Source organism: Tursiops truncatus, chromosome 2 (genome assembly GCF_011762595.2).
Source record: "Tursiops truncatus isolate mTurTru1 chromosome 2, mTurTru1.mat.Y, whole genome shotgun sequence".
Lineage (NCBI taxonomy): Eukaryota > Metazoa > Chordata > Mammalia > Artiodactyla > Delphinidae > Tursiops > Tursiops truncatus.
In genome coordinates, this window is record NC_047035.1 from 158,794,819 (window position 1) to 158,815,301 (window position 20,483).

Here is a 20,483-nt window from a genome sequence, read left to right on the forward strand (position 1 = left end):
TTTGTTTTCTGTATTGTAGATGCACATATTGAACAATTTTCCTCTCAAATAAAAACTGAAGTGTTTATAAAGTTTTTAACTATTCTGTATACAAGAGTAGTTAGCAGACATCTTTGAAAGGTCTTAAGAAAAAGCATACTCCTCTACTTAATGATTCAGTGAAAATCTGTGAACTTGGCTACTCTGATTAATATTTACATGGGTTATAAATAATGTTAGTTATAACTCTTAGCTCATCTAACCTTTATTTTATTATCTTTTGCTCTATAACATCAAAAACAGACAGTTCATCTTTTTCCAGGATTTCCAGTTAGCTGTGCTGTCTTCCCTCTTTGCGGCAGTCAGTGACAGCCTGGACCACATGCTGAGTCTTCATGTTATTGGCAGAGGGGTTGTTAGGAATCACCCGGGTTTTGAGGCCAGAGATGCCTGGGACAGAATCTGGCTCTGTCTTTTTAGGAAGTGTGGTCTGGGCAAGTGAGCTTCACTTAGCCTCGGTCTTCGCGTCTGAGGGCTGGGACACTCCTGTGACTTTGTCTGGTGAAAATATGAAAATACATGTACTTATAAAATACATGTAAAATACTTTGAATGAGGTACGTGGCAGTGGCAGCTAAGAAGAATGCTATTTCACCTTCCACTTAGGTTCCTGTGATGTGCCGTTAAAATTTCCTCCAAATGCTGGGAGTTCTGGTTGTGTAGGCAAGTGCTGATGAGTCTTTGTAACAGTAGAAAACGATCTCTTCTATCATGAATGTGAGATGAGAATTTACTCTTATATCATAAATTTGAGAATCCCAGTACACAGTTAGTTAGTTGGGTGTATCTGTTAATAAAGAATTACAGCCAGTTTGAATTTCATGGAAACGACTCAGGTGTTAAGAAGAGATTTATCCAAGGCTTGTATACCGTATTTCAGTTCACTGTAGAGGTTTTAAAGTTGACTGTTCATTTTTAAAAGAATAAAAATGCACTTGAACTCTGTGTACTTGATTTTAATTTAAGTATTTTCCAAGAAACACAATTTAACTTTACTGAATCTGTAGCCTTTCGTCTGTAAGTCTTAGGTTGTGCATTCTCAGTTGCAGACTTGCTTTGTTCTAATAAAGGGACATGCTAAATGCATTTGTTTTAGAGAGGAAAGTTGTATTTTACATTTAGATAAATCTTGCTTCTTTAAATGTAGTAGTACGATGCCTATCATTTCTGCCCTAATCTAAGGGAGTTCTCTACTTTTACTTTACCATTTTTGGGTCTACTTTATCTCATCCACTAAAGATTAAAAAAAGAAAATCAGGATGTTATATTAAGTTGGCATTCTGGCTGTGGTTCTGAGGGATAGAATATAGGTCATTGCCAGCCCCCTGTTTAGTACTCAGTGAGGTGAGAGGGTCTTGCTGATGCGAGCCCACTCTGCGCATGCCTTCTCTGCCTTCACTGTATTTGTGGTGTTTATACTCTGTCAGATTTTATTAAGATGAATTATGATCATTTCCATACAGCTGGGTGGCAGTTGTGGGAGTTTACATTATCAAAGCAAAACTCAGACTTGCTCAGCCAATTTAGATGTCAATAAAACATTTGTTACTTATTTTCAGTTTTATCATTGGCTGTAATTTATACTTAGAATTGAAAATGTTAACATGTGTGACTGAGTTTGTTTTAATTAAGTGTATAATTAGGCTAATGAACCTTGTAAAAATGTAGTGGTGCAATCCTTAATATAATCTAAGCAGTTAAATTCCTAATTATGCATCCAAAATCATGTACAGAGATGCCGCCTTTCAATGGCTTGCTCTCTGGGGCTGTAGTCTTCTTCTTTGCCCTCTTTGGGGGTTAAGGAACATGGTACAAAAGCCATGATGAAAGACTTCAAAGAAACGTGTGTATTTACTTATTTTTTCTTTTAGGAAAATGATTCAGAAGTGGGATTTGTTCATAGTGGACATAGTATTTTTTCCCCTAAATTTTTGAAAAGGTAGAAGGACCAGGGGAGAGGAGTAGATCTGGGGACGTTTACGATTTACCAGAAGAAATCCCCTCGTTCAGAAAGCATCTTGCCAAGTTGGGTTCACATTAGATTCATGCAGGAGGTGAAGAGGTCTGTCCCCTGTACCCCTGAGCCCTGTAGCCATGGCTTCACAGAGCCGCCCTCCCTGCTATGTTAATAATACACCTGCTCGTTCTCCTGTGCCAGCCAGCACAGCCAGGCTGGTGCTTCTGTCCCTGGACTGTTCCCCACAAGCAGAGCTTCCACCCCTCCCCCAACTCCTCTTCTCCTGCTCCCCTCTCCTATTTTTTGCAAAGTGGCTTCTTCTTCTGATGGAAAGTGGTTGCCCTAGTAAGGAATTCTGGTACTAACTGCCAAGAAGAAAATCCATCGTCCACTCCGGTAGAGCGACGAGCCAAAATGCTCTGACCTTTACGACCTTCAATTATTTTCTCTAATAAGAGTGTTATGGGAACCACAACACCATCGGTACTCATTTCTTTATTCCTTTAGAAGGAATTCTAGTTGCTGGTTGAATTTGCAGTATAGATCCCTAAAATTTGTTTCTAATTGTGCTATCCGAGTCGCCTTTCCCGGGGCGGTGGCGGGTGTGGAGATGTAACTGCTGGCACACACACGTTTTTCAGGAAGATGAAAGTCTCTGTTATTACTTCCCGTTGATTTCCCTTCAGAGGGCCCTCTTCATTCTCAGTCTGGCTGTTATGTTATCAGTTCAATTTTCCTGTAAAGTTTTTTTGATAGTTCATCCCCATTCCTTTTGTAATCACTTTCACCTAGTGAAGCAAATGAGATAATTTTGCAGATTGTACCATTTTCCTTTTAAATTAATCCATTCTTTTGGAGAGGGTGATTCTAATAGTGTGGTCAAGTACTTAGAAATCAGCAGGCTACTAAGTTCTCCTTAATTCGGTCTGTTCCGTTGATTCCCTGATCACTTGCTGTGTCAGTCAGGGTGAAATTCTTCCCCTTCTGCTCCTCTACCCATCCCCCCCAGCCCACCCCCATCAGCTCCCGAGCCTCTAGTGCTGAGAAAGAGGATTCTGAGGTTTTTGCAACTACTTTTACAACGTTGGATTCTAAAACCTCATTTAATAAATGTCTGCAATATTTCATGTAAATGCGATAGCATATTTGTTTATGATTTGTAACATTTTTACTGTATGTTAGGATTACTCATGCATTTGGCCATATATGAGGGCTTGTATAGAAAGACAAGTCATTCAGTGAATGAAGCATGTCAGGCCTTTTTACTGTGGATTATTATTGTAGAATGATTCCCATGGGAAAAAAAGTAGATTTAAGAAAAGGAAAATGATTACCTAGATGAATATAAATCTATAGACCTATTCATCTGAAAAATATTAATGCCACTTCTGTAGAATTAAATTACAGATTTCCAAGTTATATTATTTAAATTGTCATAGATACTGAAAGGTTCTGTTGGAGATAAATGTATAAATTTGAACAAATGACTGGTACTAGTTACCTGCTAAGTAATTTCCATTAAACATAGTCTGTCTCTCTCTATTTCTCTAAGAATATTCTGTGGACTATTTTGGAATACACAAAACATTTCAGAATACATAAAGGCATAATAATTTTCAGTCACTTTAGATCACAGAAATGTTGTAACCATATTGAGAAATCACTCACGATCTCACCAATTAAAAACTAATTAATTAACTAGAGTGACTCTTGGTAGGGCATATTTTTACTCAGGGGCTGAATACATCAACTTGAAAGAAGCCCTGTTGGTCTGCAGAGGCAGCTTTTAGCAACAGGTGTGGTACCAAGCTGTGGCTCTCTTAAGACTGCCCATGGGTGGCCAAGTCATCTTTGCCTTCCCCTGTGCTCTCACATGGCTGCTTGGATGGCGAAGTGGCCCAATGTCTTCTTCTGGTTCCACTATTACCAACAACTGTGATTTAATTTGATTTCTCTAATTATTTTGTCCCATTCAACAGAGTCATAGGTATATCTTAATGATAGGATGCTTTTGATAGAACACTTTGTTCAGTCGCCCATAGAGACAAACGAACAGTAGGGAAGCTTGGGGAGATAGATTGTGGGCTTGGTGACATTTTAGTGGTCACTTAATTATTGGTGTGGCACATTAAGAGATTGCTTCCTGTCAAGTAGGAGCTCAGACAGTTAAGGTGCTCATGCTGCTGTGTCAGTGTACTTTTTCTTGTCTTTGGGCTGAGAGAATTTTTATATTTATTTATCAGTGGTTCCGATATACGGTGGCAAGTAACTGAAAATAACCTACATCATATTTTTTTCTTTAGTCACCAAGCTTCTTAGACTCTTACACTAGTAGATGCTAATCCCCAAATAGTAACATGACAAAAGGCAATTTAAATGTTAGCTCCTCTTACTCTTGTAGGTAGGTATGCTTAACCATAGTAAGACACCATGCCTGTTTATTATATTTAATAATAAAGATTAGAATGAAGTTAAGCAGTGACTCAGTAAATGTTTATGAAAGAAAGAAGGTTAAACTGCAAAATAACAAGCAAAAAAAAAAGGACCTTTGCTTTAATTCAATTCATTTCAGCTCAGTCCTATATTTGGTATAAGTGACACAGTCATGAAAAAAAATATCCGAATCTGGATTTTATTTCACTTATTCTATTTTGCAGAAAGCTTATTAGAAATAGGAGGCTTGTTTGCTTCAGCTAAACTCAAGCACCCATTCATTCAGTTGTCATTTGTCAAGACCTTACTATGAGCTGAGTGCTGGAGCACGTATTGCTGAGTCCCACCTTCCCCACCTTCCAGGAGCTCACAGTGCAACAGTAGAGATAAGGTGTGTGTACAAGTAACAGTAGCAGGGGAGCGAGATCAACAACAACGATTACTGCAAAGGTTTAAAAGAAGAAGGACGCTATCTATTGGAGTATCTTCCTACTGGAAAGCATATACAGGGTACTGCAAATTGTACTCCATTGGAAAATACAGACAGGCGATTGGAAATGATGGTATCTTCAACTTTAATTTATTCAGGATTCTAAATGCTGGCTTCTTTTTTTTTTTGGCTGCATTGTGCGGCGTGTGGGATCTTAGTTCCCTGACCAGGGGTTGAACCCGAACCTTCTGCATTGGAAGCACAGAGTCTTAACCGCTGGACCGCCAGGGAAGTCCCCTAAATGCTAGTTTCTGTATGGGCATTTTTTTTTTGGTCTCTAAATATTAGGATTATGAAAGAAAATGCAAGCTTGGGACAAGCCAAAAATAAGTTCATAAAAATTTTAACATGATCATAATACAGATTATATGCTAACCGTCAATTAAGTCAGAGCATCAGAACTAGGTGGAGATTCCTATTTCTTATCAAGCTGTGTTCATATATAGTGTTTGTTATTTGTCCCAGGGTATAAAGAATGTCCATCCTGTCCGTCAAGGAGTTAGTGCTCTAGACCAAGTACATTTGTGATATTTTTTTTTTTTTTCCCTCCATCTTGGTCTCTAAAAGTTCATCTGGGCTTTTCTTTCGACTTGAAATTTGAGTCCACATGGAGGGGTGAATGGTGACGGGCATTATTGGAACCTGTCGCCGGCTTTCTGTTTTCTTCTGATGGGAATAATGGCAACAACTTACTTACTTTTGGGAGACCTAAGAAGTTTTGAAATTCAGAACATGAGGCATTACCAAATTCAGATGCCAAGAATGGAAACTCTTCTGTTTTGGGAATCTTCCCCAATTTTCCGTCTCATGTACAGGTTAGCCTCTCCTTGTTACCTTTCCTTTCATGGAAAGGTGGGGCTGCCATCAGCACTGTACCAGCCAGCTTAAAACAGAGATCTGCCAGAGCTGCTCGCAGCCCATGCTCGTCCATGCTGCCCACCGCCACGGCCAGGAGCCATGGGGCCAGCTCTGCCGGGAGCATTTTTAAGCATAGAGAGAAGGGTACGATTTGTTGCAGAAGCATAACACTGACACGCCAGAAACGATTGCCTATATTTATTGAAAGGATCCCTTTCTACACACCATTTATAGTGTTGTGATTTCTGTGTTGGCGTTATTTTTAAATGTCTGAATAGCAATTTAAGGCACCCCTTTATTAGGCAGTCTTTGTAAGTATAATCCCGCCATTAAAGCAGTAGGGCATTGTGCACGGTGGAAATACTACATGTGTAATGATTTGCATTCTTAATGTTCCAGAACCCTGGGGTTATTAGTAAAACGATTGGAGAAAGGTGGTAAAGCTGAACAAGAAAACCTTTTTCATGAGAATGATTGCATTGTCAGGATTAATGATGGCGACCTTCGAAATAGAAGATTTGAACAGTAAGTGTGTGCTGCCTCATTGCTGCACTTTCCCTGCATCAGGCGTGACAGAGTGCGGGCGATTGGGGTACCTCAGACCATATGTCTGTGGTCTCTGCCTTCATGCTGGAGAGGAGTATTTTCTGCCATTATCTAGCTTTTAAAAATGTCATCAAACTCCAGGTAATCACTGTCATTAGACTATGTTTCCAAACGCCCTCTGACTGACGCAGCACTTCTTAAAATATTATGGGCCCGATTTAGGCTTTACGGTTTGGCCACCTCCTCGCCTTTTGGAAAATCCATCAGGTTGCTAGTTTTTATTATACTTTTAACTCACACGTCCAACTTTGTCACATATAATGTGGCAAATAGGAAGACAAAGCTCCTTGGACCTGCAGTGTCCACTCAGATTTTCCTTATCCTGACTCAAGCCCTTACTCCATTAAAAAGATAAAAATTGTCCAGTTCCTATAAAATAAGGCAAAAATGAGCAGAAATCATAAGGACTTGGTTAAAGACCTGCCTAGGGATCCAGATAAGATGGAGTAGCTTCTTGGGCTGGTCTTGGAACAGCACAGTGGCCAACAGCTCTTAACATTTTGAGTTACTGAAGCTGCATTGGCATTCCTGAGATTTTTGCGTGCACAAACTTGAATTAATTTTTCTGATAAATAATGGATAGTCACTTTCTAAAGTTTTCTAAGTATACTTATAAATATATTTCTTTAAAAACTCGACTGGTCTCCTTGTAAGGAAATACTTTATGACTTTTAAAAGTCGTATTGGATAATGTTGTAGAACGGAGGTTATATTTAATTTCTCTTAATATTGAAATGATAATACCTGTTGTGCTTAAAACTGCAGTATGACTGAATGATTTACAGCGGAGGGTCTTCTGTGGAGGGCATACCAAAATACTGGTATTGTGCCTGTAGTTGTACATAACTTGGTCATTTTTATCTAGAGAATGAGAAATTTATATTTGGAGACACAGCCCTGCTGCTATCAGAGCTTGCAAACCCGATTGATAAGTGGGTTATGAGAATTTTGTTTTCAGTTTCAACCAAGTCTGTCCGTCCTTGTTGCTTAATGAGTATACTTAACTAAGCTGGTAACATCTTCGAGTCTGCCAGTCTTCATTTGCTAAGTTTCCATTCTCTCTCAAACCCAGAGCACAACATATGTTTCGCCAAGCCATGCGGACCTCCATCATTTGGTTCCATGTGGTTCCCGCAGCCAATAAAGAGCAGTACGAACAACTGTCCCAAAGCGAGAGGAACAATTACTACTCGAGCCGCTTCAGCCCCGACAGCCAGCATGGGGATCACAGGAGTGTGAACAGTGCAGGGCCGCAGGCTCTGCCGAGGGTGCCCCGGCCGAACCCCCTGCCCGAGCACGCGGACCCTCACCCCCGACTCCTACCTCAGAGTGCACAGCCCTCGGGAAAGCCACCCGCCGCTCCAGGCCCAGCCGTACACCACGTGTTCAGTCCCAGCAGTAGTTACAACACCAAAAAAGTAGGCAAGAAGCTTAACATCCAGCTTAAGAAAGGTATGACCTGTCTTCCTGTTTTTCACAGAATTTAGTTTCAAAATCAACCAACTAACCCAAAGCGTCCTGAGTCTTACCTCATTATTAAGAACTGATACATCTTTTTAAAAAAGCATTTACAGTTGTATACTTTTTTATGCTCTTCAGATTCACTTTGCTGTATAAAAATTAACACGTAGAAGATCAGAGGATAGGCCTTAAACGTTATGTTTCTATGAAAAAAGTAGCAGCTACGACTGCCGTAAAATTTTTGGCAACGAAGGAAATGGGTTTCAGGATGTTACCATCAAACCCAAAGCAACAGGGAGGCTCTGACTGTTTTGAGTGCCCCACTTGATGTCCACATACAGCCCCCCTAGAGGACGTTAGAAGTCCTTCCTCCAGTTCAGCCCGTCCTTTGGTAACGGGAAGGGATTGACTCCTTTGAAGCTGTTGGTGGTTCCCGGTGAAATGCTGAGAAGCAAGGCCACTGGCCCCTTGTCTCCTGCTCTTCCAGAATATCGCGTTCTTCCCTTCCTCAAGGTGACAAGGGGAATCGGAATGGGCCTTGCTAGTACTTTACTACCTGTGCCTTACATCAGTGTGTTTATTTAAGGATCCCCCGCCCTCAGACAGTGCATCCTTGTGTACAGGAGGCGTTCAGTTCTGTGCTGGCCTCCCTGATGACTCAGATCAGGCTCCTAGGTTTGGCTTTCTCATTCCCAGTCACCGTCCCCTCCAGGCACTGAGATACACTTTTGCTATTAATCATCTCTTTTAGCTGAGCATTTTTATATATTTTTAAATCATGTCCTTCAAACCGGTGTCATTATAAAGAATATTTCTCCTTTTATGAGCTCAACCAACTCCTACAGTTAGTTGGAAATGAACCAGAGAGGCTGAGCGATTTCCTCAAGTCATGTGGCCACCAGCAGCAGATTCTTACTGGAACCTTTTCCGTGTCCTGACATTGAGACCGTTCTTCTTTCCATTCGGGGTAGAGTTTACAACTCTGTAAACTCTGAGATTCCTATTTCCTTTCTAAATCATACTCTTTCATTGAACTTTATGTGAACCACAAATGCCTTCTTTCTGGTTACTGGCTTTTTAAGCTCCAAATACTTGGTTGACCTGATCAGGAATTGACAACCTCACTCCACTTTTGAAACCCCTTACAGATACAGAATCACATCAGCTTAAACCCCTTTTAGCCCTGTTAATGCATAAGTGAGAGGAATATCAGATTCTCTTTCTTCCTTTTTCTACACTCAAATGAAAGGACGTGGTTTTTAAGCAAAAGGATATCAAGAAACACAAAGAGAGTTGTATAAAACATAAAATTCTGCTTGGGATCTTTCAAAAAGGAAGACTATTTTCCATTGTCATAAAGATTTTAGTTCATAAACACCTTTGCCTTTTTACTCCGATATAGGCATATTCATTGTTTAATTACAGTTTTCCATACAATTACTATATGTTAACTCCTTATGATATAATATGAACTTTTTAAATGAAGTGAAATTTTATTTGCCATTAAAAGAATCACTCTTTTGAATACAGAAATCAATAGTTTTATTTTGGTAGCATTTAAAAATATATGATTACATGTTACAGAAGTTAATTTAGAAAGATTATGCTCAATCAACATAAAAGTAGAAATAATAGTTTTCTTTTAAACATTTTTCTGACCTTGAGTTATATAACTGATACAGAGCGTCATAGATCTGGCCTGATTTTAATTTATTAACTATGAGAATGTATGGCAAAAGGTGGAAACTGCCTGTGCATTCTGCCAGTACTTACAAATATAAAAAAATAATGTTCACTATAAATAAAAGTGACAAAGACTGCTCATTGTCTGTGATTAGTACTAAATAGAGATGTTTTAATGATTGTATGAGGTTGAACAAGTTTTCATTGTAGTTAACAGGCAATGTTTTTACCAGTTATTATGGTTACATTTAACATTTTTTAATGAAGTACATCAAAAATGTAGGGTTTGTCAGTGTTAAACTTTAAATTCAGTTCAAAGTGAACTGACACGATTTGAATGACAGAAGCTCTTCATAAACTGAGGTCAAAGCTAAGGACTAAGAAAGCCTTTGTCATAATGATTCTTTGGCATAATTTTGTAACTATGTCATATAACATGTCGAAATAGAAGAGCCCCTATGTACCTGCTTCTGTAATTATGATTTCTTAATATTTATTGTCATTTTGGCCTTCTCAAATACCCTGCTCTTTGGTAGAAATTAGCTTTTTAATAAAGTCAGAGGAGAAGGTCAGTGATCTATTTCAGTCAGTGCAAAATGTTTTGTTGGCTTTGCTAAATGAAAATTGATATCTATTTATCTTTCTTTGAAAGGTCATTGCCTGAACTTTTGGCATACAGATTTAGGGGTTATTGCTGATATTTTAATAGTGTTTTGTTTCATAAAACAATCAGTCTTTGTAGTTCATAGAAATTAATATTGCGAAAGGAGAATAATTTAGAATTCTTCCTTAATAAATGTTATTGCAAGTCATTAGAGTTTCACGAAAGCACAGAAACATATGGAAAAGTCCCAGCAGAATAATTAGGAGAATTTCATATAGACAATATGCCGTTCAAGTCTTCACAGAAGACTTAAGAAATTAACAGCCCAGGCACATTAAAGTGATTTCAGACTTGAAGTAAATGAATGTTTTGTTTGAATTTGAGAATATTTACAGTAGGTTTTTGTTACATGTACTGTGTTTTCATCATTTCTACTTTGTTTCTTCTTTAACCCACATTTTTATTCATGTTTATTTGCCCATATTTGTTCACTTAGAGATTCATACCCTGACTTACAGTTTTTTAACGAGTGCTGCATCAAATTAATGAGTTCTGTAGATTTTTCACCTTTACACATCTCTTTATTCTTCCTTTATTGAGCAAGTATTTGTCCTCAGGTCATTTTAACTGGAATGGAACCTAATATAGTTTTTAAAAGCTCTGGTAGAAATGAATCATTATTGGAAGCCTTATAAAAATTCTGTTGATTCATTAGAAATTTATCATTATCTTCACATTTTTTCTTGGCTCTTTCTGGCTCACTGCATGTTGGTTTCAGTGACATAACCCTTTTCACTGTATTGAGCTTGTAAGGGTGCCTGTCGAGAAAGCTGCCAAAGAGCCTGGAATTGAAATTATGCACTAGCACAGTCAAGTGTAAACGCCTCAGTACACTCAGTACTCAGTACTCAGTACCTTTAAACATCATATGTTGATCCCCAGATTTGGTAGCTATGAGCTCAGATGGGTCATTTGCCTTTTTTTTTTTTTTTTTTTTTTTGAGAAATATAAACGGTAGGATTTAGGTGAACTAGAAGAGAACTAGGCGAAGATAATATGGTTCATCCTGTCAGTTTGGGGAGGTTCTTTTATCTGTGTCTAGAAACATTTCTCATTTCATTGTTTCTTTTCCATCTCCCTGGACTTGTTCTCTTCCTTGTCTTCACTGCTTACCCTTCAAATCTGGATACCGTTATTGCACAGTCGTACTTGATACTTGAGATACTATGGGTTTTAACAGGTTTTTGGGGGGGTTTTTTGCATAGAGAAATTGTTTATTTTCATAATCAAATATTTAGACAAATTTAAAAACATTCAGCAGGCATATTTGTATATTATTTTCATCTGTCTGACTAGGTTCCCGTTTTTTCTTAGACTAATGAATTTTGATATATATACCATTTAAACCTTCCATAATTTAGTCTATGTTGAAAAATCTTACAACTTTTAAAGTATTAAATGGGTAGGTCAGTGTGAAAGTTACAAAATGTCAAGTTGAGGTAGAGAATAATAACAGATCCTTCATGTATGATATACTTGTGAAATTCAAGATATCTCATTTTGTTTACCTCTTTTTTTTTTCTGTTATATATTCAGGTACAGAAGGTTTGGGATTCAGCATCACTTCCCGGGATGTGACAATAGGTGGCTCAGCTCCAATTTATGTGAAAAACATCCTCCCACGAGGGGCTGCCATCCAAGATGGCCGACTGAAGGCGGGAGATAGACTCATAGAGGTGAGTGGCTTCAGATGTTCCATGATTCTTGAAAAGTTCCATTTTCAAGGGTCAGAGTCGTTTGAACATTTTCATAAAATATGAAATTAAATTATATAATTTCGCAGAAGTATGCATCCTAAAACATTGTATTTCTGCTTCACTTTTACATTTCTCCGTGTTATTTGATGCGAAATGTCTTTTCATTTAGTTTACTCATAAATTTTTAGTTACTTGGACATTTGGTTTATGAGATAACATAACATTTGTCATTATGTAAGTACAGTGTCTGTTAGGTTATATTTCTGGATGACTTTAAATTTATGTCTGGCAGTATAGAAATGTTATCTCCTCTGGAATCAGAGCAGAGACAAATGAAGTAAATGAAAACAGTGTGTCTTGATGAGAAGAACAAGGAAGTCTGGAAATGTCAGCGTGGAGAATGAATTGAGACATAAAAATCAAATGTCAGGAAAAAAAAGAAATAGTCTTTCAAAATTTCCTTTCTGTACCTCATGGGTTTCATTTGGTTCATTGGTCTTTGAAGCTATCTCTGACATACATAAAGATACATAATTTCTTATGTATGAAGTTTGTGTGAATGTTGTGCATGTAGAAATAAAGGAGGGAAAGATGGAGAAAGAGGATACTTTGTTAGTGGTTTTTCTAGTGTTTTCTTTAGAAAACATAGTCTGTATTTTTAGCGGCAGGCACTGTGTTTCATAATTATTAACTAGCATTTAAGTACTAGTGTTAAATATATTGAATGGATAAACAACAAGGTCCTCCTGTACAGCACAGAGAACTATATTCAGTATCCCATGGTAAACCATAATGGAAAAGAATATTTAAACAAAGAATGTATGTGTATGTATGACTGAATCATTTGGCTGTACAGCAGAAATTTATACAACATTGTAAATCAACTATACTTAAATTAAGAAAAAAAACCAAGCACTAATGTTAAAGTAAATTTTTATGACATTATCCTTTTTTCTTAACTGAAAAGTAACGGGGCAAAGGAATAGCTTCCAGATTTTTTCCTGTGTCTACATTTTGGGCCTAGATTCCTTCAATCTTCCTCTTTCCTCTTTGTCTTGTTTGCATGACACCATGTTTTAAAGGGAGAGCGATAGAGGCCCAGTAAAAGGGAAGGTTTAAGTACAAATTGTGTTTAGGGTATTGTTTCCAGAAAGGACCTCTTGTCCTCGGGCTGTAAGTGGGGTACTGTTAGTCCCCGTTTGTAATTGTAGCTTGTTTCATTTAGGAAGTGTATCAGCTTATTTTTGCCTCTAAATCATAAAAAAGCCTGTCCCCTCCCTACCCCTCTCTCCCTGCAGGGCCCCCGCCCTTCTTCCTTGCTAAAGGTAATCCGCTTTATTTTTGTGTCTCCCTTTCATCATGTAATTACTTTACTTGTGACACATCACAGAGGCTTTTGCTTTTCTTTCTGAGGAATGGAAGGGTCTGCGATCTGTATCTCTTCAGGATTAGGCTTTATCTTCTGTAGCTCTCAGGCGTATTTTAAACCTACCTCTCTAGTATCCTTGGTTGTATTTCTACAATATCAGCAGTTCTGTGGGCAAAAAGGTTTTCTGAGTATCTGGATATTTGCAAGCCTATATTTAAATCAAGTATCAAGTGACTAATTTTTAAAAATTATCTGGAAAAGTTCTGCTTTCTTTGAACCTATTATTACTGACCTATTTCCTACAATCCCTTGATAGTAATGCATTGAGCTATATAAGAAGGTTTTCAGTGGGGGAAAGGTTCCAGAACATTAAAACTACAGGAATTTTGATATTACAATTTAAATGATATATTTAATTGCCTTAGACAAATGCTATTTCTGTCTAAAGAGAGTAATATAGAATACTTTGAAAAAGAAATTTCCACTCTCATTCCTGTTAAATATGTAGTGCTTGCTGGTCATATTCTACTTTCTACAAAAAATGATGAGATTCCCCAGGAGGTGGTATTTTCAAATCTCTCTCTCTCTCTTTTTTTTTTTCCCCTGGTAAATTTTTTTTTCTTAAAACATTGAAAAATCTTGAAGTGAAATACTGCAAGCCCTCCAAAAATATTATTTAGTAGAGATTCTTCTTCAGTGTTTGCTTTTTAGGGATTAAAAAGTTATCATCGTAATTTTCTGTAAAATTTCAATGAAAGCTAAAATGTTTTTACCAAAATATTTTTAGTGTGTTTTTACAATCTTCTGCAAGGGTGGCATCTTTTTATTTTGGTGTAAGGAAATCTGTGATGCACAAGGGCATCAAGATATCCCAGTTCAAAGCCAGGAAGTTTTGTGTTAACTTGGCGTTGTAGATATATTTGTATCTCTGGTTACTTGTTAATGCACTAGTGGCTGTGCTTTTGGTTTATTGATAAGACCTGAAGGGTTGACTGCTTCCTGCCTCACCTCTAGGTAACTGGTCTGCATTTCTTTATTAGCCCCAGCAGCCTGCTGGTTATCAGATCAGGGCAGAATGTACCACGCAGTGAACCATGTTCCACGGCAGACATGATCAGTTCTAGAATGTGTGTCTCGTCTCTTGTTATCTGTTTGCCCAGTATCGCAGCTGAAAACTTTTTGTCTGTTTCAGGTAAATGGAGTTGATCTAGCAGGCAAATCCCAGGAGGAAGTTGTTTCGCTGTTGAGAAGCACCAAGATGGAAGGGACCGTGAGCCTTCTGGTCTTTCGCCAAGAAGATGCCTTCCACCCAAGGGAACTGGTGTGTAAATTCAGAGCAGATGAAAGGTTTCTGATGCACATGAGGCAGGGATCCGGGCTAGCGACCTGCTGGCCAGTGTTTATTAAGAGATTTTCCAAGCAGTGTCTATATTTTATATATCTTTCAGCCTTAGCATAATACAAGCATTCCTTCCTCATATTTCTTCTGTTTTGGAAACAGATATCCACAATGTTGAGTGCAAGAGTATTTGAAAATCAGATTGCAGGGATATTTTCTAGGACAGCAAATGTTTATTACTGAACGCTTTTAGAGGGACTGATTGAATACAGAGATGTCGATTATTCCATAACTGTCACTTCAGAGGCTGTTGTTGAAAGCTTGCCATCTTCTCCACTACATATGACAAATTTTCATATTTCAAGTTTTCATGGTACGTGTAGCTAAGCCAAATAAAGATGCTTGCTTACTGTTGTATGAAAAAGAGGACCTTAATTAAATACTCTTATTGAAAGTAAAAAGACCTGAGTTGCAATAAGCCCCAGGGCCATTAATTCCCAACATAGACATTATTTAGAGTGACATAAATGAAATGAAAAGGCATTTGTTTGCAAACTATTTATTTCACTTTTTATACATATGTCAGTGCATCTAAATATTAGATAGGGGTATTTACATAGTATTTGTGTGAACGAAATCTGTATATTAAATCGACACAGTTCTTAATGTTTTTCTGCAAAAAGTGGTAGGTTTCATTTATGTGTAGAAATAATATAATTGGAGGAATCACCTTTATCTTTTGTTTTGGTGTGGTAGGAAACTTGTTTTACTTCAAGTACAAGTGGTATTTTAAATATTTCAAAACAGATTCTAGCTGGGTCATTTTAGGACATTTGACCTGTCTTTCAGATAGCTTTTAGCTTTATCTAAACAATAATGAATCCGTATATACTAGAGCGGTTTTAGGGACGCAGTTCCCAAATTTGTCCGATTGCCCTAATTCTCTTAGGCTAATCCTTCAAGTATGGATGTGTCATGGTTAATAAAAATTTCCTTTTATTATAAAACAGATTTTAGTCTTGGGAATATCCCATCTCTTGGTTACACACACACTGACAATTTACTATGATTTCATGGAAATTTCAGATTGTGATAGGGCTGAAAACTGAACACTTGTGTTTTAAGTAGATTTTGAGAAATGATGAAAACTTCTTTATTTCTATTTAGAAATGTTTAATGCATTACTTCTCAATTTAAATTTGGTTTTCCATTTTCCCCCCACTGTTATCCAATTCTGTGCTTTAAATGCCACCTGATCCTAAATCTGGAGTTGTCTCTATTAAATTGTAAATGAGCAGTTAAAAAAAAAATTTAAAAAAAACACGAAGCTTTAGATGCGATAAAGCTTTAGTCCTTCCTCAGTGTATCTGAGCCTGGGTGATAGTTGGCATTATTAGGTTGCCAAAGCTTAAACACTGCTCTTACAGCCGTTCCCGAGTTAGTGCCAGCACAGACCAGCTTAAGGTTATTCAAGTTCTTCTGGTCCAATTTTGATCTTCCAGGCTTCTGTTTTCCCCTTCTGCTGCCTCCCTTTTTTTTTTTTTTTTTCTTGGTTATTTAATTTATTGCTTGTGAGCTTTTCATTAAGGAGTGAGCCAGTAGGCCGTCAGTTTATTCACGTTGCAGCTGCTATTCAAGGTTTAAAAGAAAGAAAATTCTGAAAACTTAAAGGAGTGCATTGAAAATGATCTTTCAATCCAATTAACAGAGCTCTTTTCCTCTGTTTGGGGTGTCTGTGTTTAAATTCTGTGTCTAAAACAAAATACTTTTATCAATAGGTGCCCTTTTTTTTTTTTTATAAGTCAACCTTGTATCTATTAATTAAAACAACTCTATAATACATGAAAAAAAATCACATTTATAACCTGTGTAATATTGTAAAGTATGATGCTCGTGGTTCAGACTGTTATTCTCTGGTCTAGCTATCAAATTACAATATACCTTATAATTTAGACTTAGTTGGGAAAATTAGAAAACAAAATTAGAAACAGTGCCAGGAATAGAAAAGCAGTTTCGTGAGATTTGTTTGCCTCCAAATAATAAATTCATGATCTACTGTGAATGAGCAAGTAAAAATTTACATCTAGAACAATTCTTAATTTTAAACAACCCCGCCCACACACATAAGATAATATAACCACATCAGTGAAAGTCTGCAAGACAGAGTAACATATCAGCCATTACTATAATCACCCTCTATATATTTTGTAGATTTTAAGAACAAACAATTTTTCCTTGAGAGTAAAGCTTTGTGTCCCTGTGTGTTGAAGATGGCTTTGGTCAGTCTGTATTTATGTTTTTCTTCAATTCTTCTAGAATGCAGAGCCAAGCCAGATGCAGATTCCAAAAGAAACGGTAAGAGCTTTGTCTTTTGCAGGATGCAGAGATGTTGGAAAGATAAATTGAACTAACTTCTTACTAATTAATTATGAAGTTATGTGTCCTCTCTTTTCTTGGCTCATAATAGATCCTAATATACAAAGATTTATTAAATCCCAAAGTGGTCTTACCTTAAGTGACTTATCGCTACTACCCCAAATGGAGAATATTCTGTGATTATTTTTGATCAGACAGGGATAAAAAAGAGACATTAAAGACTTCCCTATTCACCTGCATATTAAGAGGGAGCAAAATTGGTGAGTGACTTATTGCTACTACCCCAAATGAAGAATATTTTGTGATTATTTTTAATCAGACAGGGATAAAAAGGAGACATTAAAGACCTGCATATTAAGAGGGAGTAAAATTGGTGAACTTAGTAGTTTAACATCTATCTATCTATCTATCTATATATATATATAGACTTCATGAGTTGTGAAGTGCTATAAGAGGCTACAAAAATGAAAAAAGAGAACAACTCAGGCATAGAAAAAATAGGGAGGGCTAAAAGTACAATAAAAATGTATCATAAACACGAAAAATAAAATATCAGCAATTAGACTAAACATATTGTCATAATAACTTATATTTAATAAGTTATTTATTATCAGTTATTATAGTATATTTTAAGGGGCTAATTCTCCCAACCGAAGTAAGCTTTCACAGCTTAGATTAAAAAGCAAAAAATAGGTGTTTAAAAGATAAATCCTAATACAGGCTGAAAATAAAGGAACAAGTTGAGTACTAACAGGTGGTACTAACATAATGAAAGTAAGGATTGCCATATCAGTCTCTGAACTTATCTTCTTTTTTGTGTGGGCGCATTGCATGGGGAAGAAAGAGAGGGTGTTTTATATTGACACCTGATATCATCCAGTAGAAATTCCAACAGTCAGAATCTTTTATAGATTAAACAGCACAGCACAAACACATGTCATTCCCAAACCTTTGTGAGTAAAATGAAACTTTAGCAAAACCATACCCATGGTGGGTGATGCTAATACATATTTTTCCAGAATTTGGCATATGTTAGATAGACAGATACAGTAAGAATACGAAGAAATTGAATAAAATAATTAACACTAATAATAGCATTACATAATTTAATTTTTCTTGACACATTCATAACCAGACAACTCTGAACCTAATAAACAAACAAAATGTTATTTTCAAATATTCCATCATTACAGAAATGGATGAATAATCAGACCTCAGAGGAAAATCAGTAAACAACCTTGAGAATGTTACACATTCATAAGTACAGGTTGTAGGAAATTCACAGCCTTCATTTTTTACCCATTAAATCAATAGGTCTGTGATAGTTAATCAGAATCACAATAGTATTTATTTGTGTGTGTGTGTGTGTGTGTGTGTGTGTGTGGTGTGATGGCGGGTATGTTGAGAGGTGAGGAGAAATTGGACAAGTTGATTCTGAAGAGTCAAGTGGGGCACAAGAATGATTTATTTTAAAAGACAATAATGATAGCAAAAGGTACTTTAAAGCTAGAATACTTAAATAGCATGATATTGTTATAGGAACAGACAAGTAGATCACTGAAACACATTGATGATGTAAGCAGTCCCAGTGTTTACGTGTGTGTGCATGTTTGTTAGAGGAGACATTTCAAAATAGCGGTAAAGAGTGGTTTGTTTAGTGTTTAGAACAATTGGCCATTCACTTTAAAAAGTTAGATTCCTTTTTCTCACCATACACCAAAATAAATCCCAGTTAATTATGAAATTAAACCTAAAAACATACCAAAAAATATTGAGAAAATATGTGAAAAGTTTCTCTGTTAACTTTGGAAAGTAAATGCTCGTCCCAGCATGACAAAGCCAAATGTCCTAAGAGAGTAGATTGATAGATTTGTTTATATATATTAAAAACCTTTCAGAGCAATAACCACACCATGAAAGAGTTGCAAGATAAATGCTAAAGGCATTTTGCAACGTGATCCTTGGGTGAAGAACCACTCTTTGGTGTTTGGAATCTTAATATCAGAACTTTTTGGAAAAGCCAGTGACTTCACACATAAACTATATCTGTTTATGCCTAAGATGATCTGAGATGGAAAATGATGATACAAGCAGTAAAGATAGGTGTGTTCTTTCAAAACATTTAGTCAGTCCTTGTGAGGAGATTGAGGATTAGCTCTGAAGTTTGCAATCGCTAACGGGAAGAAGCAGCTTTGGCTTTAAATGTGGTATTCCGTTGAGAGTGTCTAGGTTTGTTCTGCTTCACTCCTCACCCACAAGCTTTCTGTGTTCTTGATAGCACACCAGAGCAAATGACAATTCAGTCACCTTAACAAAAGAGATGATATATGTGTATGTGCGTCTGACTTGCAATTACAAACGGGAATTTTTTTCTGATAAGAGTTTTCCAAGCTAAGTTAAAGAAAGTACAGTTTTTTTGTTTGTTTGTTTTTGTTTTTGTCTAAATGTTTTCTTTTCGGTTTCTTGTTCTTTCTTTTCTCTCTCACATCTGGGCCTCTCTTTCTGCTCCTGCTAGGTGATACCATTTTGGACTGTTAGAGGCTTCATGTTAAAATTATAATTAAAAACTTGAATTCCAGGATCTCTGCTTCTCTCTGTCTTTTGATGGCAAATCATTAAATTTATTCAAGTCGCAAAATTCTCTGATACTACTTAAACTTTCTGTGATTGTAAGCACTTTGAGAATGGAATGTCCTCAAGCTCAATTAGTTTGTTTGTTAGTTGATTATCACAATGACTCCCAGAACTGATTAAGTCTGAGAAATTTTTAAAAAGGTCATTTAGGTAGATGAGTAGGGCTGTACCAATAGTTGGTAGACCTTTTAAATATCTGAGAAGCAGGTTTCTTGTACATCTTCTAAATATTGTATTAATTAGTGAGAGCGGGCAACTAGAAACCCTACTGAGTTTTAGGTTATCTGTCCATTCAGAATTGGACAGAAAGCTGAATTATTTAGCAGAGGCTCAAGCTCACTTATTCCATGTCCTGAACAAACTCCTTTGCCTTTGAAAAGTTCATTCACTTGATAGCTTATTCCTGTGGATGTCCAGGTTGGACAAGACAATACATGGGTGTATTAGTCAGGGTTCTCCAGAGAAACAGGACCAATGGGATGCGTAGATATAGAGACAGAGATTTATTTTGAGGAATTGGTTTGTGTGATTATAAAGGCTGGAAAGTCCAAATCTGCAGTGTGGGCTAGCAGGCAAAGACCTAGCAGAGTCCATGGTGCCGATGAAGTCCAAATGCAGTCTGCCAGAGGATTCCCCCTTGCTCAGGAAGACCTGTCTTTCTGTTCTGTTTTCTGACTGGATGAGACCCAGTCACATTGTGGAGGGCAATCTGTTTTATTCAGAGTTCACAAATGTAAATGGTAATCTCATCCAAAAACACTTTCCAAGTGGACACAAAAGTAACCATCACAATGAAGTAGTGAATTTACCCACAGGCTATCAGGCCTGGACTTACCAAAGTGCCAGTTTCTTCTTTGGGCTTCAAAGAGCTATGCAG

At 37.0% G+C, this 20,483-nt stretch overlaps 1 protein-coding gene across 21 annotated transcripts in view; it reads left to right on the forward strand.

Annotated features, from left to right (window-relative positions):
* PARD3 (par-3 family cell polarity regulator) overlaps positions 1-20,483 on the forward strand; it is a 676,268-nt gene that overhangs the window by 355,575 nt on the left and 300,210 nt on the right. For 17 of the 21 annotated variants that reach the window (XM_033852393.2, XM_073801602.1, XM_073801603.1 and 14 more), the window contains 5 exons: positions 6,177-6,302; positions 7,456-7,835; positions 11,728-11,867; positions 14,450-14,578; positions 16,913-16,951. In XM_033852393.2, coding sequence (XP_033708284.1) covers positions 6,177-6,302; positions 7,456-7,835; positions 11,728-11,867; positions 14,450-14,578; positions 16,913-16,951 — 814 coding nt within the window. The remainder of the gene's footprint in view (positions 1-6,176; positions 6,303-7,455; positions 7,836-11,727; positions 11,868-14,449; positions 14,579-16,912; positions 16,952-20,483) is intronic. The other 4 variants (XM_033852392.2, XM_033852397.2, XM_033852394.2 and 1 more) reach the window with 1 other exon arrangement.